The sequence below is a fragment of the Alligator mississippiensis genome, chromosome 2 (assembly GCF_030867095.1).
Source record: "Alligator mississippiensis isolate rAllMis1 chromosome 2, rAllMis1, whole genome shotgun sequence".
Lineage (NCBI taxonomy): Eukaryota > Metazoa > Chordata > Crocodylia > Alligatoridae > Alligator > Alligator mississippiensis.
The window spans coordinates 13,604,038-13,625,386 of NC_081825.1; the positions used below are offsets into that span (position 1 = coordinate 13,604,038).

Genomic DNA, 21,349 nt, shown 5'->3' on the forward strand with positions numbered 1-21,349 from the left:
ATGGCATCACTGCCTCCCCTGCTCTGCCTCGTGGTGCTCTGGGTCCAAGGTAAGCAGCAAACGCAGAGGGAAGTTGCATCAGTATAGCAAAACCATCCTTTTTCCAGAAGGAAATAGCCGAAGGAATTGTTTCTCTGATGCGTTAAAATCCTCCAAGAAATGCTTTGCCTTGGCAGGTAGGGACTGCAACCAAGACAAATGACTTACTAAATCCCTAATACTAAGATGCAAAGCCCATTGGAGTGACCAGAAGTATTTCTGGGGATTTCTAGGGGCTGAGGCTGTAACCTAGATGAGCAATGAAGAAAGGGCTGCAAGGAAAGAAGCACTTAAGGCTGCATGTTAGCATTTCAGCCAGGAGACAAACTCACTTAATTTTTTAATAATGCACACAAGGAACATTGCTAGAGCATCCAGATTGTCTACTCAGACTGGTTACTTGGATGCTAGAGGCACTACGTTAATTTGGGGAGGGAAGGTATTTGTTTTTTTTCTAATTCTAGGTTCCTCCGGGGAGATTGTGCTGACTCAGACCCCAGAGTCCCTGGCGGTGTCTCCAGGAGATCGAGTGACCATCAAGTGCAAAGCCAGCTCCAGCCTTTCTGATAGTAGCTATCAGCGCTTAGGCTGGTACCAACAGAAACCTGGACAAGCTCCAAAGCTCCTCATCTATCGTGCTTCCACACAGGAGTCAGAGGTGCCAGCCCGGTTCAGCGGCAGTGGCCCTGGCACTGATTTCACTCTCACCATCAGCAGTGTTGAAGCTGAAGATGCCGGAGATTATTATTGTCACCAGACCCACACTTCACACAGGGATACAATCCCATACAAAAACCTGCCATGCTGCGAGCTCAGCACCAGAACTGCTTCCTGAAGAGACATGTGATCGACACAACTGCTACACTCACGACCAGCTCAGGGGTTTCCACAGACATCACTGTCTGAGACACAGATACCGTCACACTGCCTCTGTGGCTCAGCCTGCGGGAGATACCAGCCCAGCTGTACAGGCTTTGGGTGGGGGTAGACCAAGACCCCCACGGTGGAGGAGGGAGTGCAGTAGGGACAGGGCAGCTGTTATCAACCACAGCATGTCTTAGAACAAGCAGTCTGCTACCAACAGCAAGGCAGGACAAGCTCCTCCGCTTCTCCTTCGCAGTGAGTCTACCTGCACTTCAGACTAGCTCAGTGGCTGCGGCTTAGTAACCATCTAAGTCACGAATCAGCAGGGTTGATTCTATACGCCAAGAAAATCCAGTGGAGCCCACAAAAGGCATCATGGGAGAGTCCTCAGCAGACACATTTCCTGTTGAAAGTGTGCAGGCCGGGCCCCGATCCCGCCCTCGTCGCCATGTGCGGCGGTGATTCTGATCCCATTCTGGCCGCCATGGGCTAGCCGGGGGCGAACCGGGGTTGAACCGGACCCATCTTCGGTGCACACGGGCTGTGGCCAGCAGCCCGGGCACGCGGGGCAGGAGAGAAACGCGGGGCGGTTTAGCGCACGCGAGTTAGAATTAGTTACGGAGGCGTAATGGTTGATTGAAAAGATTGTTTACTTACACCCAAAGATGGTATCGGTGTAGGCTGGACAGGTTTCCAGGCACAGCTCCCGCTTGAACCCTCGTTGGAGGACTCTGACAAATCGATTGCTCCCACGGAGTTGTTCAGGCTCCGCGGGTCCGGTTCGGTTGGGTTCGGAAAGTTTCCCCGGAGTCACTTAGGCTGCGCGGGTCCGAAGTTACAGGAAAGGGATACGTCTAGGATTGCGCTCGGCGACGGGGAGAGGCGAGAAGCGAAAGCTCCGTAGACTCGGTTCTATTGCCTCTCTTGCCTGCTTAGGGGAGGCGCGCCGGGTCCGCGAGGGGCCGCAGCGCTTGGAGATCTTCACACAGAATCTTTCTCGTCCTCCCTCCTCCGGCTTGGGCGGAAGCTACCCAAGCCTTATGTACGGCTAGCAAGCCAATCGCTAGCCGCCACGTGTGCCTATATTAGGAATGGGCCAATAACGCGGTGTAAATCCTAATACAAATGGCGGGAACTTCTTTACAACGTGTATCACTACAATGCAAGAAAGAGATGCACCCTGCAAAGAAGCTACAATTCGGCGGGAAATCCCCCGTTGCACCAGAGCTCTCTCTTGCAGCAGAGAGCTCTACCGTGCAAAGAAAGCGACAAATTGGCAGGAAATAATTTAGCGGTGCCAAAGCACACACAAACAAAAAATCACAACTTTGGGTTGTGACAGAAAGGTGCATGCCTTCCCCGACTCTCCGACTTGCAGCAACAAAATGCCACCAAGCATCATAGAGAAATAGGTCCAAACGCTGCAGGCTCCGTTCTACCTGCATTAACTGGACTGGGTCTTGCAACCACCTGTGAGGCTGTCAGTCAGCTGCAGTGCTACAGGAACAGCCTGGGTTGCTCTTGTACGGATGTGTTTTTCTCCTCCAAGAGACCCCATCACCCAGTTGTTATTCTTTGAAAAACATCAAAATTCATGTCTCTGGTCTGCTCTTTCAGTGGACTGCCTAATCACTTCAGGAGAACTGTTTCCCATGCCCATGCTGCTCTTTACTATCGTGTGTTTCCATCTCTGCCTGTGTCACATGTGAGCAAGAATCAGGACTGCTGACTAATCTGCCTTGGTTTTGAGGAGTGGAGATTGTTCTCTTTATTTGATACCTGATCTATTATTTCAAACCTGCTCAACAGAGCATTAAACACATTGTGCAAATCTGAACGTAGCTTCTTCTGAGAAGTGCAACAGCTCAGCAGCCAGCCTCCCAGAAGTTTTGGAGGCTGATGCAATTGGTTTCTGTGAATTTGACAGGGGATGCAAAATATACAATTAATCAGACATGTAGCCTGAAGAATAAATCAGAAGAGGCTGCTGCCCAGCTGTAAGAGCAAGCTGTGAATGTGACGGGTTCCTAGGCTCTTCTGTGAACACTGTTCTGCTTCAGCACAAGTAAAGCACTTGGATTAGGCTGAACTCTGGTTTCACCGACACAAGAGTAACTGATTAACCAGTATAACTGAGACCAGTCAAGTCCACAGACTTCAATGGGAGTCGACGTGTCCATCCATAGTAGAATCTGTCTCCATCTAAGGCCTGTGTCTCTGCAGCACACGGGGTGGAACAAGACTTTTCAATGCTCAGAACGACTGATTGCTTCCTGCTGCTAAGCACTGTTATGTTCATGGCTTACTGCTCTAATTTGATCTCATTTGAGTTGGTCTAATACAAGATACTGGATTTACCCAAAGAACCTTGTAGGGCTCACTAATCAGCAATGGACAGCTCAGACACATCCAGAGGCTCAAAAGCCTCTCTCAGCCTCACTTCATTTGGCTGCTAAGGCTCTGCATCCAGAGTGAATTAAACCAAGAGGTGGCCTTCACTTTCTTTTTTATACATATTTAAAGACCAGGTGTGAATATTTATATTAGCCCATTCTGCATATTTCACTTCTGACATTCTCCAGATTGCCGTGAGCCAATATAAATTGGCAATCAGTGATTTGGACAATGGGGTGAAAAGCAACCTGTTCAATTTGCTGATGATACCAAAATTTGGGGTGAGGTGGGCACGGTAGTAGGGAGGGAAAGACTGCAGAAAGACCTGGATAGGTTGCAGGGGTGGGCTAACAAAAACAGGATGTGTTTCAACACTGACAAGTGCAGGGTGCTGCACTTGGGCAGTAGTAACCGGCAGCACACTTATAAGATGGGAAACTGCCTTCTTGAGAGCACGGAGACAGAAAGGGATCTCGGAGTCATCATTGACTCCAAGATGAACATGGGCCGACAATGCGAGGCCACAGTTGGCAGGGCTAACCAGACCTTATCGTGCATCCACAGGTGCATCTCAAGTAGGGCCAAGGAAGTGATCCTCCCCCTCTACGTGACACTGGTCAGGCCACAGCTGGAGTACTGTGTCCAGTTCTGGGCACCCCACTTCAAGAGGGATGTGGACAACATTGAGAGGTCCAGAGGAGGGCCACCCGCATGATCTGGGGACACCAGGGCAGACCCTACAATGAGAGGCTACGGGACCTGAACCTGTTCAGCCTTCACAAGAGAAGGCTGAGGGGGGACCTGGTGACCATCTATAAACTCACTAGGGGGGACCAGAAGGGTTTGGGGGAGACTTTGTTTCCCCTAGCACCCCCCGGGATAACAAGGAATAATGGCCACAAGTTGTTGGAGAGTAGGTACAGATTAGACATCTGTAGGAACTACTTCACAGTTAGGGCGGCTAGGATCTGAAACCAGCTTCCAAAGGCAGTGGTGCTGGCTCCTACTCTGGGGGTCTTTAAGAAGCAGCTCGATGCCTACCTGGCTGGGGTCACTTGAGTCCAGTTTCCCTCCTGCCCAGGCAGGGGTTGGACTTGAAGATCTACAAGGTCCCGTCCAACCCGACTTCTATGATTCTATGATGATAAATGCTCTGCTGCACTTGCTCCAATCTGTTGATCAGCGTCAAGCCAGGGAGCTGTATCAAGATGATCTTGCAGGCTCAGCTCTTCTGGCTTCTGGTGCTCTGGATCCAAGGTTAGATTTGTACCAAAAAGGTTTAGCCACAGTCTACAAAAATCCCACTTATTTTATAATATCTTTGGGACATTGAGTTTTTGTACAGCATCTGGCAAGACTGAGCTCAATTGCATGGGGTGTTGTGGGCACATAAACATTAAATAACTTTATTAGCAATAGCTCTTCAGAGATTTACACTAATAAGAGCAAAACCTCTCTCATTTCAACCAACACGAAGGGGGAAAAAACATAAAAAGATGTACTGTAGAGATAGGAGTTAGCATGAAAGGCCATCCCAAGCTCAGGACTAATATCACTGCTGCAGAGTGAGATTGCTATAGCAATGATGTAAAGACACACATGGGAATATTGAACAGGATCAGGATCAACTAATTTCACTGCCTTCATATGTATGTGTATTAACTTATAGTCTCTTTGGAAATTCAGGTTCTAGTGTGTGAGTTTTGATGGCTCGGATTCCAGATCCCTGGGTGGTAACTCCAAGAGACACAGTCACCATCGAGTGCAAAGCCAGCTCAGCCATCCCAGGCTGTTATATCTACTTACACTGGTACCACCAGAAACCCAGACAAGCTCCTAAACTTCCTATCTATTAGGCTTCCAACTCTTCACTGGAGTCTCCAACTGGTTCAGTGGCAGCAAGCCTAGCACTGACAATACGCTCACTCACCACCAGAATTGTTGAAGCTGCTGGAGATTATTATTGCCAACACAGCTATAATTGCTCTCTGATACAGACCCATACAAAAACCTGTTTCTGAGGTCTGAGACAGTGGTGAAATAAAGACTACATTTGGGCATGCATATGGCTGAGATTTTTTTTTTCCTTATGAACCAAGAGCCACTGGCCATCACCTTTGAAAACTCATGGTGATCATGAGAGGTCCCAGATGACTGGAGTAAACAGCCCAGTCTACTCTATCATGGAGTGAACCTCACCTGCACAACCTTTTGCTGATATTTCCTCTGCCAGGGGTAAGGCTAGTACCACCTCCCCTCTAAGCTTCTCTTGTGCCTGAAGCCATTGGCACCCTAGAAGTTGCCAAGTTATTTAACTGCCACCCAACATTCGGGATTAACAGTCGGAAGGGGTACCATCTATTGTAAACCACAGTAGCAGGCGAACGTGACCTGACCTGATATGGGCCATATTTTTATAGCTAGAATGTCAGGTATAGATCAAGGAAATTAATAAATGAACTCCCACATTTTAATTAGCGTATCATTTAAACACATGTTAGACAAGGGACATGTTTGGAAAGGTGGTTAACCTTAGTGTTAGACTATCACACCCAGCCATTTAATGATGAACTTCTACACTATGTCCAAGAGATGGCAGCCTGTAGCTTATTACCTGGAGCCTTGGCAATTCCGGCTGCACACCATGAAGAGAGGAAGCACAAAAATAGAAAACACTGTGCACGGTTTAAAATTACACAAATACTAACTAAGCAAATCCTCTACAGGATACAAGTAACTGTCACAGGGAGTCATGCGGATCTCACTTCAACAATATTCATCAAATCAATGGCCTCCCCCAAGGAAGCGTACTTGCACCACTGTTATACAACATCTATACAGATGACTGACCAATCGTTTTGAAAATAAAATGGGTCATCTATGCAGGTGACCTAACATAACAGCCCAAACACTGGCATTGACCATGTTGAAAAATCCCGAAGCAAGGCACTAACTGGCCTAACTTCATACTACATTGAAAACCAATCACGCACCAACCCAGTGAAAATGTACGTAGATGCCTTCCATCTGAAAAACCATGAGGCCAACTGCCAGCTCAGCATCACATGGTCCGGGATCCCACTGTTGAAACCCAGCTTACCTTGGAGTTACCCTCAATTGAATACTTTCATAAGAAGACCACATCATGAAGACAAAACCAAAGGTGAGCTCTCTGAATTACATCCTGTAGAAGTTTGCCAAATCGAAATGGGGAGCTAACTCCTCAACCATCCAAACCACTGCTCTGGCTTTCGGCTTCTCCTCTGCTGAGCATGCATGCCCTGTATGAGAGAGAGCCATGCATGCTAAGTGCCTTGAGCTCATCCTGAACGATAGCTGCTGATGCATCTCAGGATGTTCGAAGCCTACCAGCCTAAGCAGTGGGTACCTGCTAGCTAGCATTGCTCCGCCTGACATCAGAAGAGCAGTGGCCAGCAGGATACAAGGATCGAGACAAACTAAAGATGTGAGACACTTGCTGTCTGACTATTCTGCAGCACACAAGACTGAAGTCATGCAGGACCAGCATCCAACCTCTCAATGCTACACACAAGGAGATGTGACTACAGATGTAGAACGAGAGTCTGAAAAAAATATCTAACCGGGAAAAAACGGACATTCCCGTGGCTGAATCCTTACTGCCAGGGGCTGATGAACCATGGCAAAGGTGGCAATGTCTCAGCTGCCTCTACACGGAAGTCAGATGCTCCAAGGAACTAATGAAGAGGTGGGGCCAGATCACTGTTTCAACCACCTGTAACTGGCACAGAGCCTCAAGTGATGCAAGACCTGCCACATTACCAGCTGGTTGAAGGCACATGTACAATGAAAGATCCAACAAAGTTCAATAAACAAGCACAAGCACATGTAACAAAATGATCAAATGTGGTGTACAGACATGAGAAGAAGAATCAGTAAACTGAGAACAGAGCCAAGTCTAGTGAATTTAATATGCGTTATTTAAATCTTTCCATAGAAAATAGCCATCCTTATACATCAAAGGCCTGAGCATATGCAGCAGACACTGAGATGGCAAGCTCTGCCGAAATTAATTACAGTAACTATAATTAACTGATTTTTTTTTCCCCTGAGCAATGAGAAATCACAAAGGCTCCATTTTTCTTCCTGTGCTCAGCACTGGACAGCTCAAAAATGGGGAACATTATTTTGTCACCACTATCATCATTCATTTCTCACAGGGACGGACCCATAAGGAAATGAGCCAACACTGCTCAGTTCACTCTCTGAACAGTCATTTCCTCTGTGGAGCTGTTACTCTCCATGTGTTGTGCCCTTCCTTGCACACTCACTTGGAGAGTCAGAGCTCTCCCATCATCCCACTATGCTCCAGTCAACAGTGCAGTGAGCGGGTGCCCCAGATGGGTAAGGGGGTGGAGACATCTGTAGTATAATGAGGGAGTTTTCATGACAATGTGGGAGAGGGTGATAGTTATGTTCTCTGGACTGCAGGAACTCAGGAGTTACTGGGAAAAATCCCATGGCCTGTGTTATGTAAGAAGTGAAGCTCGATCAGCATTTCTCAACCCTTACGTCACAACTCAAAAGTGAGTCACAAGAATATATGAAAGGGTCATGGACAATCTTTAAACATGGATTCTCCTTTAAAAGAAACACATGGGGAACTGTGGCTTTTCCCTTGCAGGCTGGCAGAGTTCCAGCCTGTGAGGGGCTGCTCAGGACCCCCCATATCCTTCACAAACCTCCCAACCCACACACTGGGAGGCTGGGTCCTGGAAGTGGGAGGCAGTGGGCCAGGAATGAGGGGCACTGAGTCAGGAGTGGCCATCAATGTTTACAGATGGGTCCTGGGCCAAAAAATGTTGAGAACCACTGGGCTAGATGGTCATAAACATCCCTCCTCATCTTATTATTTCAAAAACCCTAGAAATGGATGCATGAAATTAGTATAATTATAAGTCAGGCACTATGTCAGTCCCATTGTTTCCCAGTGTACGGCCATTGTGCACACTCTTACCCTGCACAGTAAAAATGCTGGCCAGTTGACCTGTGTGAATAGGGAAGGATTCAATTCAGATTCAGCTGATTCGAAGGACAACGATTCGATTCAGAGATACGGATCACTGTCCTAAATCAATTCAGCCAGATCAGCTTCAGAAGATTTGGCGCTGATTCGGAGAGATTCAGATCAGTCAGGGAGAGGCAGGCACAGCCAGGTGGCTTCAGGTTCTCCCACGGCTCCTCTGATTGTGCCTATGCCTGCCTCTCCCCAGGTGGGGGAACCACGGGAGAATCCCCCATGGAGGACCTGCCTGGCACCAGCCCCCTCCCAGCCCCAGCCTAGCCCAGCACTTAAAAAAAAAAAATAGCCCTGCACTCACCGGCTGCAGCAGCAGTGACAGGGCCTCTGGGCACTTGTGGCAGAGCCCCTCCATTCAGTGTGGTGCAGTGTGTGGCAGTGGGAATCACCCCACCCCTCACCCCTGCCTGGCACCCACATGGCAGTTGTCACATCACATTGGCTTGGCAGGGTGCTGCATACTGTCTGGGAGCTTGAGCCACTGGGGCTGATTGGTGCTGGGCTCTAGCTGACACATGGAGGCACCCCAGCTCCCAGGCAGCACATGGCATCCTGCCAAGCCCATGTAATGCAAAAGCTGCCACATGGGTGCCAAACGGGGTGAGGAGGCAATACCCACTGCCCCGTGCTGCGCGAGGGACCTCTGCCACAAGCCCTCAGCCAGCATGGCAAGCATGGGATGCGGGCACAGCAGTACTGGAAACAGGGGCTATGCCCTATGCCCTGCTGCTGCTTTCCCCCTTCTGCCTGGAGCGGGCTGCACCCGCATCCCGCCCGCCCCGCCCCCCACCTTGGCTGGGCATACGGCAGCAGGCTGAGCCCCCGCTCCCAGCACTGCTACGTCCGCATCTCCCGCATCACCCCCCCCACCCCGCTTCTCAAGTAATGTGCCCCCCATCCCGGCTGGGCAGCTTGTCCCAGCCCCAGCCCCAATCCCTCCCTCCCCCATGCTCCTTCCCTCCCCTAACCCCAACAGCTAGAGGCAGCTCTCAGTTACCTGTTTAGTCTATGGCCAAATCTCTGAATCGGCAAATCCATAGGAGTACATTAGATACAACCTATGAGACACCTGTCTCCTTCTCCTGTACTCCTCACAAGACCAAGATGGGTTGTATGCTCCTGCAGGTAGTCCCAAATGCCTTGGTAGGAGTCACTGGGGTGCTGCAGAGACAACCAAATCCCAGGAGAAGCTCCTGAACTGGCACGCAGAGTCCATTTATTACACTGCAGCCCCAGCCTGAGCTGGGACAGTCAGCTGTGGGGGATGCAGAGATGCTTGTCCCAGAATTAATGGTGCTAAGACTGGAGGTGATGGAAATCATTACTGTCAGGGCCAATGCCAATGACCACTATTAATTCATATTTAGCTATTTGTGCACATCTGCTTCCCTTAGATTGGTACTGGGAAGGGCTGCATTCAGTCTAAAGGGAGATACAAGCCTTTTCTCTACTGGCTCGGGCTGTGTCTGAGCACACAGGGCAAAAAAAAATTGTCACATAATTTGCCATTAATTACATGGGACACTCAATAGTTCAGGTTTTTCAGGCCCCTTCTTTGCTTGGGAGGAGCTGCACAATGTTATACAGTGCTACTACATTATCCAGATCACTAACCACAACAGTGTCCTACACAGCATCCAGAGGCGGTGTTTGGGCCATGTGCATGCACCATCACTGAGACTGCTCACATGTGAGCCAGGGAACTGGCTCTTACCTCACTACCAGGGACGGAAAAAAAACCCCACAATCCTGACGGGAGCAATGTTCCTCCCTCACCCCAGACCTGACAGTCAGTTTGACCCACAGTGTAAGAGCAAGACCCACCAGCCAGGCACCTGAAAGGACTAAGAGGACCATGCTGAGCACCAGCACATATTAACGAGGCCCCCAGGATGTCATTTCCCCAAGTCCTCTGACTCAAGACATGATCATCCCTGTCTAAACCAAGTGTTTCTCTAACCTGCTCTTAACACCTCCCCAAGGATGGAGAGGCTACAACCCCTCCAGGCAAGCTGCTCCAACACTTAACCACCCGCAGCATGATGAAGTTGTTCCTAATCCCCAACTTCCATTTCCATTAGTGCAAATTAAAATTCTTACTCTGCCCTGAATTCAAGAGAAGGAAAAAAGGTTATAGTTTTTGACATTGCCTTCTACACAAATGGCTCGTTTCACTCACCTGCGCTAGGTAGCGGGGGAGGAGAAATCTTTCTTCCAGGCTACATCAACGCAAAAACCCTTCTCCTTCCAGCCACATTACAGGACATTTAGTCGTAGCAGGCAGCCAAGAACTCAGATCTACAAAGCACTGACTGTTATATCAACACCAACTAACCGATGGCTGGAGATGCAGGCTCTGTTGGACAACCTTTGCAAGGACAGTTATGGATTTCTTTTCATTTGTTCCCGGTGGGGTGGGCAGGCCAGGCCTGGAAGAGGAATGGGGGGAGCTGGTGCATCCTGGTAAGGGAGTCTCCCCACCTCCCCATTGGGAAGCAGGAAATAGAGGGAATCCATTAGAAGTCTAAGCTGAATCCATATATTTTGAGATAAATTTTGAGAGCTCACAGCTCTACTTTATTTCTACGCACGTTACGAGTAATAACCATTTTACTCGCTACAGTTTACCGAATATTAAAACAGGTAAAACACATAAATTTGGAGGGGGCAAGCTTGGGAGCCTGGTATAACTGTTTCCCATCCCCTTCCTCTCACAGGCCTCATAGACAGAGCAAAGTTAGCACTGCTCAGGATATGGGTTCATGTTAACTTGACTGGGAAATTGTATCATGCCAATATATCATGGATTACTTACTGGACTTGGGAGTTAGTAGTATGATTTGGGACTTTTTTCCTCTGGGCTGGAATAAAACCTGTTGTGGGTAATTACCATCTGCCCTTTCATTCAGAGGAGCAAAGCATTTACGATTTCCAGCAAAATCATGGAAAAAGATGCTCTAAAACCCTGTGTGCCAGGAGAAATAGCATGGCATATGATCTTCATTAGAAACAAAATAAAAAATACAATATGCTATCAACATGTCTTCCTGGTTCGAAATGCTTAATGTGGCTGGACAATCCTCTAGAAAGGCAAAGTTCGGGACCTTGCTCTTTTCTTTATGTTAAACAAGTTTTCTAAGGTGAGGAAAAGGAGCAGAGTGAGGAAGTAATTTCCTCTGTGGCTGCTCTAGCCCAGGGAGATCACAGCAGTGACTGTGTGTCCAGCAGGACTTCTCCGGTATGAATTTAACAAGCTGGAACCAAAATACGCATGCGTTACCAACCCTCTTCCCACCCACTTATGACAAACACCAGCTCAACATGAAGCGAAGCAGCTTCGGGAACCTGCTGTGTCTCCCCCTTCAACACCACCTGCCTTTCACAGCTGATTTTTAGATCACTTGCAAATCATCTCTGAGACAAATTTGCATGTTTTACACCCAGTCAACGCCCTCCTCATGCTCGGAGCCAGTATAAGTGCTCCAGGGCACTTGGTCCAGACTGGTGATCGGTGCAGGCCAGGCACACATACCAAGATGGCATCACTGGCTCCTCTGCTCTGCCTCGTGGTGCTCTGGGTCCAGGGTAAGCAGCAAACTGGGAGCTTCATTATAGTAAAACCATCCTTTTTACAGAAATGAACAGTGCTAGGAATGGGTTTATTGGGTGCTTAAAAATGCTTAGAGAAATGGACTCCATTAAGAAGGAGGAACTGCCATGGAGTCAAAAGACTTACTGTATCCCTATGACCAGCGTCCAAAGCCCACTGGAGTGAACAGAAGTTTGTTTGTTTTTTTATGTGGATGTCCAAGCGCTGAGGCTATAACTCTAAATGAGCAGTAAAAAAGGACTAGAAGGAAATAAGCAGTCCTGGCTGAACGACTGCATTTCATCCAGGAGACAAACATAACTTAATTCTGTAAGGAGGCACACAAGGAACATTGCAAAGCATCCGTGTTGTCTAGTTGCAGTGATTACTTAACTTGATGGAGACACTATGTTACTTCAACTTTTGTTTTTACATCTAGGTTCCTCTGGGCAGATTGTGGTGACTCAGACCCCAGAGTCCCTGGTGGTGTCTGCAGGAGATCGAGTGACCATCAAGTGCAAAGCCAGCTCCAGTCTTGCTGATAGTAGTTATCAGTACTTAGCCTGGTACCAGCAGAAACCTGGACAAGCTCCAAAGCTCCTCATCTATGATGGTTCCACACGGCAGTCGGGAGTCCCAGCCCGGTTCAGCGGCAGTGGCTCTGGCACTGATTTCACTCTCACCATCAGCAGTGTTGAAGCTGAAGATGCTGGAGATTATTACTGTCACCAGTACCGCAGTGATCCTCACACAGTGATACAAACCCATACAAAAACCTCCCCGGGCTGCCCAGCTCAGCACCACAGCTGCTTCCTGAAGACTCACTTGATTGAACAACTGCTACACTCAGTCCCAGCTCCGGGGTTTCCCAGGACACAAACACGTCACTGTCTGACCCACAGACACCACCACGCTGCCCCTGCTGCCCAGCCTGGTGGACAGATCATCCCAGGCATGCAGTCCAAGGGAGTTTCCTCCATATCTCAGAGATTTCACCCCACCTGAAACAGAAGCTGACATTTCCTTCCAACATAACATTTATTTTCTTCCTGGAAACCAAGCGATCGCTGTTCCTCCCCATGCCACAAACACAGTAGGCCCCCATCAGAGTGAGAGCAGGCAGGGCCAGCCCAGGGGCTTCACAGTCAGCACTGCTGCAGGGAGGCCTGGCTCTCGGCTGGGACGGCTGCAGAGGCAGCAACAGAAAAGTCCACGATGCTCGCCTCACCCAACACGGCAGGTGCAGTGAATGCCACTAAGGAATGCAAGAAGGCATAGGGGCATGCACACTGTGGGAGGGGAAGAAGCAGAACCTTTTCCAACCTCAGAGAGGAGCCTAGGAAGCTGTACTAGGAGTAGCGTAATCCATGTCCCCCTTTTCCATTCCCTGGGGCTGGTCTCCACATCTCTCACCCTGCAGTTTCCTACAGAAGGCTGACTGCATTTGCAAGAGCACAAGTACTTGTGTTCCTCACAGTATTTCTTCTTTTACACCCAGTCATTCAGGTCTGGGAGGAAAAGAAGACGGGAAGGCAGGGACTGAGAGACCAAGAGAGTATATTGCTTCATCCTGAAGGAATTGGCCGCTGCTCTGGGCTTCTTCACTGTACGATTTCCGTCCTACCCCCACTCATCCCCCTCTCATCACTTTCAGCATAAAACACCTGGACACAATCACAGGGCACATGCATCCCTGATGTCCTTTTCATTTGGGGGCTTCAGTGGGATGGATGGTTGTATTGAGCATGGACTGGACATCTGCAGAGAGGGAATGAAATCCTGGGGAAAATTTAAAACCATCACACACACACACACACACACACACACACACAAGTTTGTCATCCAGGAGCAAGCTGGCTTGTAAGGGAGTCGATGGAGCTGTACACCATGTGGTATCTTCACCCCCTGCTTGGACACAGGGAGATACAGTCACAGGAGGTTGCTTCTCAGATTTCCATGGGAGAATACTGCATATTTCTAACCTGCCTCACAGCCCCTGCTCCGAGCAGGCATCGCTGGTACCGTTACACGCTGCATGTGCCTCAGATTGGGCTCTGTCACTCTAGACACACCAGGGCCACTTCCGAGGTGTCTCCAGCAAACACTTGTTGGCATAGCCAGGCTGCTGATTCTAGTGATGCACAACTTGTGACCAATGCGACTGCACTGCCACGTGATCTTAGGGCAGTCAGAGTTATTCCTGCACAAAGGTGCTTTGCAGCCCAGCAGAAAGGTTGGAATAAAGGTCAGCTTTGCTAAGAGCTGCTGCATCTGCAATGGGAGCGCTCTGTCTGCACAGCATCCTACTGTAACTACACCAGGGAAGTGCTCTGAGCTCAGACCTGGCCCAGGTCTGCTTCTCAGGCTCCTGGTGACCTGAGTTCAGAGAAAATGAAAGCAGACAGGACAAATTAGGATAAAGAAGTATAAACTGTTTGACATATTATCAAATGAACAGTAGAGCATAGGTATATTTATGTGGTATACGCAGGTGAATGGAGATTCACAGCTTTAGGGTCAGGTAGCAAAACAGACTTGTGGACCATATTCCAAGGGAGTGATCAGATAGCCCTGCCGAACTACTCAAGCACCAGGGAAACCAAAGCCATCTCTGCTTCCTGGTATGAGTTCTGCTACCGCACAGGTGAAGCAGGGGACAAAGCAGATGCCCTTACACCCAAATACAGGCAACAATACAGAACAGATGAGAACAGATGACCACAGTGATTTTTTCTATAAAATATCTGTTTGTCCCCACTAAAAGAATTCAGAGTTCTAAGGACAATTCCTGTTTGTATTTTAAGCAGGGGGGAAAAAACTCCCACAACTCTTTTGTCCAACAGGGAAAAGTGGTAGGCTGTTTGAAACAAAGCAGTGAGGATATATTTGCACAGCAAATCAAAAATACAAAACAGGACCGATCCAGTTTTTCCTAATTTGAGAAACATTCCAGCCTGCTCTAAATCTTCTGTGAGCACAGAGATGAACTTACCGCTCTCTCTCACCAGATGGCATCACAAGACTTTAGTTTGGGAGCTGCTCCGTTCACTGAAAAGTCAAGTGACTTATTCAAGGAGCCTAGGGTATGTGTACACGCCAGGGGAGTTAATGTAGACCACCCGAAAATTTTAATGCAGCTTTTTTTAGTGCGGTGCATTTCTGTTTGCATGAACAGCGTTTTCATATGAGTTAAGCCCCCGTATATCATTCCCTGCAGAGTTCAGTAGGGGCAGTCAAATCCCAGCTCACCCCCTAGAGTGTCTCTGCTAATGTATTACTGCAGGAGGCGCACGTGAGCCACCCGGGCTCCCAGTCCCCACCCCTGGACTCTCACTGGGAGTCTCCCCTGGGCACAGTCATGGGCACCCCAAAATCCTTGTCACTTGGACCGGCCTATGCTAATTCAATCTGGTCTCTCTCCATTAGTACACGATCCCAAACCCCATCCCAATCCCAACAAGCCACGTGAAACCTGTCCTCCCGTTCCTTTCCCTTCCAATCCCACCATGTTACAAATAAATGGGGGCCAGGGTCATTAACTCTAGCTGCTTAATAACTGCTTTATCATAAGAGTAGTGGGTGGGGCTCTGATATCATAAGAGTAGAGGGAGGGTGGGTGGGCAGGTGGGTAGGTCTGCTCATGGTCACTGTCACCCAGCTTCCCTTCAATCGTTAGGTCACTGATTAGGGCATCCCCAGTTGCCAATACCAGGTCGAGCAACACTTTACCTCTCGTTGGCCCGTAGACTTCTTGTGTCAGACAGAGCTCAGCCACACACGAGAAGCAGCTCTGCGACCGCTCGGATTTGACCAAGCATGCTTACCACAAGATGTCTGGGTAGTTGAAGTCTCCCATGACAACCATGGACCGGGAGCATGCGGCCTCAGCCAATTCCCTGGCGAACTCCTGGTCAAGCCCTTGATTTTGGGTAGGAGATCTGTAGAAGGCTCCCACCACTGTGTCCCCTGTGCCATGTTCCCCACAGATTTTAACCCAGAGGGTCTCCAGTTGTCCACCCTGGGCACCCATGTCAGCTTGCAGGGACACGTAGTTGTCCTTGACAAGGAGAGCTACACCCCCGCCCCTTTTGTCCACTCAACCTCTCCTGTACAGGGTATAGCCATCTATACCTCTGGCCCAGTCACGGGCAGAGTCCCACCAGGTCTCCGTTATCCCTATGACCTTGTAATTATTTGTGTTAAGCAGGAGGACAAGTTCGTCCTGTTTATTCCCCAAGATCCTGGCGTTTGTGTACAGGCACACAAGTGTCCCCTTGGGGGCCCTTGCCTTGCCCACCGCTCGTTTCAGGGCTGGGGCAGAGGTAGACTTCCTTAAGTGCCTAGACCTGCTGGCTTTGCGAGGGTTGCTCAGTGGGCCAGCATTGGCGGTAATCCCCTCATCCTCTGGTGGGATCAGTTTAAAGCCCGGTGGAGCAGGTCTGCCAGACCGGCTGGGAAGAGCCTCCTCCCCAGAGGAGGGAGGTGGAGGCCAGCCTTCGCAGCAGCTCACTGCCTCTCTCTCCAAAGAGTGGACTGTAATCATGGACGCCAAAGCCTTCCCGATGATACCAGTGCTGCAGTCTTTGATTCAGTACCTCTCTCCTTCTCTCCCTCCTCCACCCATAGCTGAAGACTGGGAGGATTGAAGAAAACACCACTTGTGCCTCTAAACCCTTTAGCCCTGCTCCTAAATCCCTGTAGTGCTTCATGATCCAGGTGGGAGTGCTCCGAGATGTGTCATTTGTGTCCACAGGGATAAGGAGCATAGGGTAGTGGTCAGTGGGTAGAATTCCTTCCCTGGAGGTGCCAAATTTCAGCCGATTTTGGATTTTAAACTTCATTGCAGATCAACAAGGACGTTTTTTTACCTCCCTGCCTCTCATCTGACACCTCTAGGAAAGGAATTCTACCTGATCAACACATCAAAGAGCTACTCAACACAGCTCACAAAGATACTCTCATGGACCCAGAGGGACAGACTTCCATCTTCAGCTCCCTCTGTGCAAAAATGAAGTTTGTTTTAAGGGAGAAGAGATTGATGTCATATATCTTCACTTCAAAAAAGCCTTCAATCTGGTTCCCCATGATCGCCTCTTGGAGAAACTGGCCAATTGTCGCCTTGGGTCCTCCACACTCCACTGGCTGGAAAATTGGCTCCGGGGTCGGACCCAGAGGGGAGTAATTGATGGAAGTCACTCATCGTGGTGTCCTGTGACCAGTGGGGTCCCCCAAGGCTCTGTCCTTGGACCCATACTGTTCAACATCTTCATTAACGATGTGGACACTGGAGTCAGAAGCGGACTGGCCAAGTTTGCCAATGACACCAAACTTTGGGGCAAAGCATCCACACCAGAAGACAGGCGGATGATCCAGGCTGACCTGGACCGGCTCAGCAAGTGGGCGGACGAGAATCTGATGGTGTTCAACGCCGATAAATGCAAGGTTCTCCACCTTGGGAAGAAAAACCCGCAGCATCCTTATAGGCTCGGCAGTGCTATGTTGGCTAGCACTATGGAAGAAAGAGACTTGGGGGTCATCACTGACCACAAGATGAACATGAGCCTGCAGTGCGATGCTGCGGCTAGTAAAGCTACCAAAACGCTGGCTTGCATCCATAGATGCTTCTCAAGCAAATACCAGGACGTCTTTCTCCCCTTGTACTCGGCCTTGGTGAGGCCGCAGCTGGAGTACTGCGTCCAGTTTTGCGCTCCACAATTCAAAAAGGATGTGGAGAAGCTTGAGAGAGTCCAGAGAAGAGCCACGCGCATGATCAGAGCTCAGGGAAGCAGACCCTACGATGACAGGCTGAGAGCCCTGGGGCTCTTTAGCCTGGAAAAGCGCAGGCTCAGGGGTGATCTGGTGGCCACCTATAAGTTTATCAGGGGTGACCACCAGTATCTGGGGGAACGTTTGTTCACCAGAGCACCCAAAGGGATGACAACTAGGTCAAATGGTCATAAACTACTACAAGACTGTTTCTGGCTGGACATAAGGAAGAATTTCTTTAATGTCCGAGCCCCCAAGGTCTGGAACAGCCTGCCACCGGAGGTGGTTCAAGCGCCTTCATTGAACACCTTCAAGAGCAAACTGGATGCTTATCTTGTTGGGATCCTATGACCCCAGCTGACTTCCTGCCCTTTGGGCGGGGGGCTGGACTCGATGATCTTCCGAGGCCCCTTCCAGCCCTCATGTCTATGAAATCCGTGAAATCTTATTTCCTACCTATGGAGACTTTTTACCATCTTGTACCATCTACACTTTTCCCGGAGCCTGACAAAGGGACTTTGTTCCCAAAAGCTTGCAGAAAAGGATAATTTTCTTGCCATTTTCCAGTTGCTCTAATAAAAGGTATCGTTTTGAACCAAGAGTTCTAGTTTTTTGTAAGTCTTTTTGTCTCAGACCAACATGGCTACCAAGTACACCCCTGAAAGCTGAGATTATATATTCTGAAATACATTTTGAGAGGTCAGACTTCTATTTATTTACAGACATATTAATTGCAATTATTATTTTACTCACTTCAGTTTACTGTCTATTAAGACAGAAAATTCTCATAAATTTGGAGAAGGGGCAAGCTTGAGAGCCTGGTATAGTTGTATTCCCATTCCCTGCCCCTAACAGGCCTTGTGGATAGGGTGAGGTTTAGAATAGCCACGCAAATGGGACATTGCTCAGCTTATAGGTTCATCCTGAGGTGTCTGGGAAATTATATCGTTCCAATATATCATGGATTAGTTACTAGACTTGGTTAGTTACAGCCTTGCTGTTTCTCCTGGCAGATGGTCTGCATGAGAAACAAAAGAGAAAATACAATACGCAATCAAAATGTCCTCCTGGTTCAAAATGCTGAATGTGGCTGGACAATCCTCTAGAAAGGCAAAGTTCAGGATCTTGCTCTTTTCTTTACGTTAAACAAGTTTTCTAAGGTGAGGAAAAGGAGCGAAGAGTGAGGAAGTCATTTCCACTACGGCTCCCCGAACACAGGGAGATCACAGCAGCGACAATGTGCCCAGCAGGACTTGTCCGGTATGAATTAAACAACCTGGCACCAAAACAAGTACATTAGCAACCCTCTTCCCACCCACTTGTGACAAATACCAGCTCAACATGAAGCGAAGCAGCTTCGGGAACCTGCTGTGTCTCCCCCTTCAACACCACCTGCCTTTCACAGCTGATTTTTAGATCACTTGCAAATCATCTCTGAGACAAATTTGCATGTTTTACACCCAGTCAACGCCCTCCACATGCTCGGAGCCAGTATAAGTGCTCCAGGGCACTTGGTCCAGACTGGTGATCGGTGCAGGCCAGGCAAACGTACCAAGATGGCATCACTGGCTCCCCTGCTCTGCCTCGTGGTGCTCTGGGTCCAGGGTAAGCAGCAAACTCAGAGGGAAGTAGCTTCATTACACCAAACCCATCCTTTCCACAGAAACAAAAAGTTCTAGAAATTGGGTTTATCAGGTGCTTAAAAATGCTCAGAGAATTGCACCCCCTTAGAAGGGAGGGACTCCAATTACTTCATCTCTGTGACGGGGATCCAAAGCGCACAGGAGTGAACTTTAGTTTTTTCTCTGGATGTCCACGGGCTGAGGCTGTAACTCTACATGAGCAATGAAGAAAGGACTAGAAGGAAAGGAGCACTTCTGGCTGCACGTTACCATTTCAGCCAGGAGACAAACATGCTTTATTCTGTATGAAAGCACACAGGGAAGATTGCCAAAGCATCCAGATTGTCCAGTGGGACTCATGCATAGACGGATGCAGGCACTATGTTAAACTGTAACCCTATGTTCTCTGTGTTTGCCTCCAGATTCCCATGGGGACATGGTGGTGACTTGGACTCTAGCAGGGCAAGAGTGCACCACGCGCAGTGACACAGGCCAGACACCTGCCTGTCCAGCCTTTCAACGCCTGTCTATCTGCAGAGAGACTCCCCTTGTGCTCTCACGACTGGGACGGGGCAAATTTGCTGCTGAAGATATTTGCTCCCAAATTGAAGAGAGTATATCACACGAACTCATATAATGTCAAGTTAATCAGACTTCACTCTCTTAGGATCATTTTTGGATAGTGGGGAAGAAGTTGACTGACGGTGCTGTGAAGACAGTGGATGACTTCATAATGAAAACATCTCAGTGCATCATCTTTAGTGCTTCCAAGCGGCGACATGAGACCGCGAGTTTAGTTTGCAACATTGCAAATTGCAACGATGCAGCCATCATCTCACCGCCAGGCCGCGGGAGAGGTGGACAGGCTCTGCAGCAAAAAAAGGATCAGGCCCCACACCACTTCTGCCTTCACCAAGCTCCAACTAAAGGCAAAATCAGTGAGGAGCCTGATCTTTTTTCTTCCCCCACAGTGGAGCCTGCCTGCCTCTCCTGCAGCCAGGGGTGAGCTGCTGGCAGCCCAAGTAGTCATTGAGCTCCTGGGGGCTCCAGTCCTTCCCTCTGAGGTATCAGTGCCACCGGGGCTGCCCAGGTGGGTGGCTAGCAGACAGGTATTCCCCCAACTTGGGGTCAGGGAAGACTTGGATCAGGCCGGGTGCTGCCTCTGAGCTGGCCTGCTAGCAGCCCGCCCAGGCAGCCCTGGGGGGCACTGCCACTGCAGAGAGAATGACCGGGGTCCCCTGCAGCTCAGGGGCTGCTCAGCCCACTTCCAGCTCACCCCCAGCCATGGGCGGGCTTCGGCTCTGAGAAAAATTAAAATTAAAATTAAAAAAATAAATCAGGCACTTCACTGTAAGTTGGCAGAAAAATTAAAATATTAAAAGCCCACAATTTCAATTTAGGGTGCATAGAATAAAACCCTGAGGACTAATCTCCTGTCATGTGTGCAAGCACCCCTAGTGTCCAGAAACTCATGGAAAGCAGGTGAATTTTCAGGCGAAGGGCTTTTACAGTCATCCTTTTAAAAAGGATGTCCCAGGGAGTTAAAGACTCAGCAGGCTTACCTTGGGAAGATACTGGAATAAATGACAAAAACCGTCCATTTGGAAATAGGTGTATGAGGAATATACACCAGAAGCCAACACAGAGTTGACAGAAACAACTCCTGAAAAGACCACTTGAATTTCCCCTTTTTTCCACATGAACTAGTTGGGTGGTTGAGGGGAGTTTACTAGGCTTAATAAGGCCTAAATACATTCCCACGTGCCAGTCTCATAAGAACTCATGAGTACCATGGGCTATACAGAATTACAGCCAGGTAGATATATAGCTGAGGGACTCACAGGAAGCAAAGCGTAACTATAAATGGAGTGATTTCTTAGTGGGGTCCCCCAACATGGAGGAATCACAGCAAGACACTTTCTACCCAGATAAATCACTGAGTGGCATCTGCCCTACCCCCCAGGCTGAGAAAACGGCCCCCTTCAGAGCCTCACAAGTGCCAGGAGTGTTATCCCT

General features: G+C 49.0%; 2 gene segments (V, D, J or C); both read left to right on the forward strand.

Annotated features, from left to right (window-relative positions):
- Positions 1–874, forward strand: LOC132243284 (immunoglobulin kappa variable 3D-11-like). The segment is given in 2 exon segments: positions 1–49; positions 504–874. Coding segments are annotated over 2 exon segments (420 nt in total).
- Positions 875–11,892: 11,018 nt separating this feature from the next.
- LOC132248234 (immunoglobulin kappa variable 4-1-like) lies at positions 11,893–12,950 on the forward strand. The segment is given in 2 exon segments: positions 11,893–11,941; positions 12,385–12,950. Coding segments are annotated over 2 exon segments (615 nt in total).
- The last annotated feature ends 8,399 nt before the right edge of the window (positions 12,951–21,349 follow it).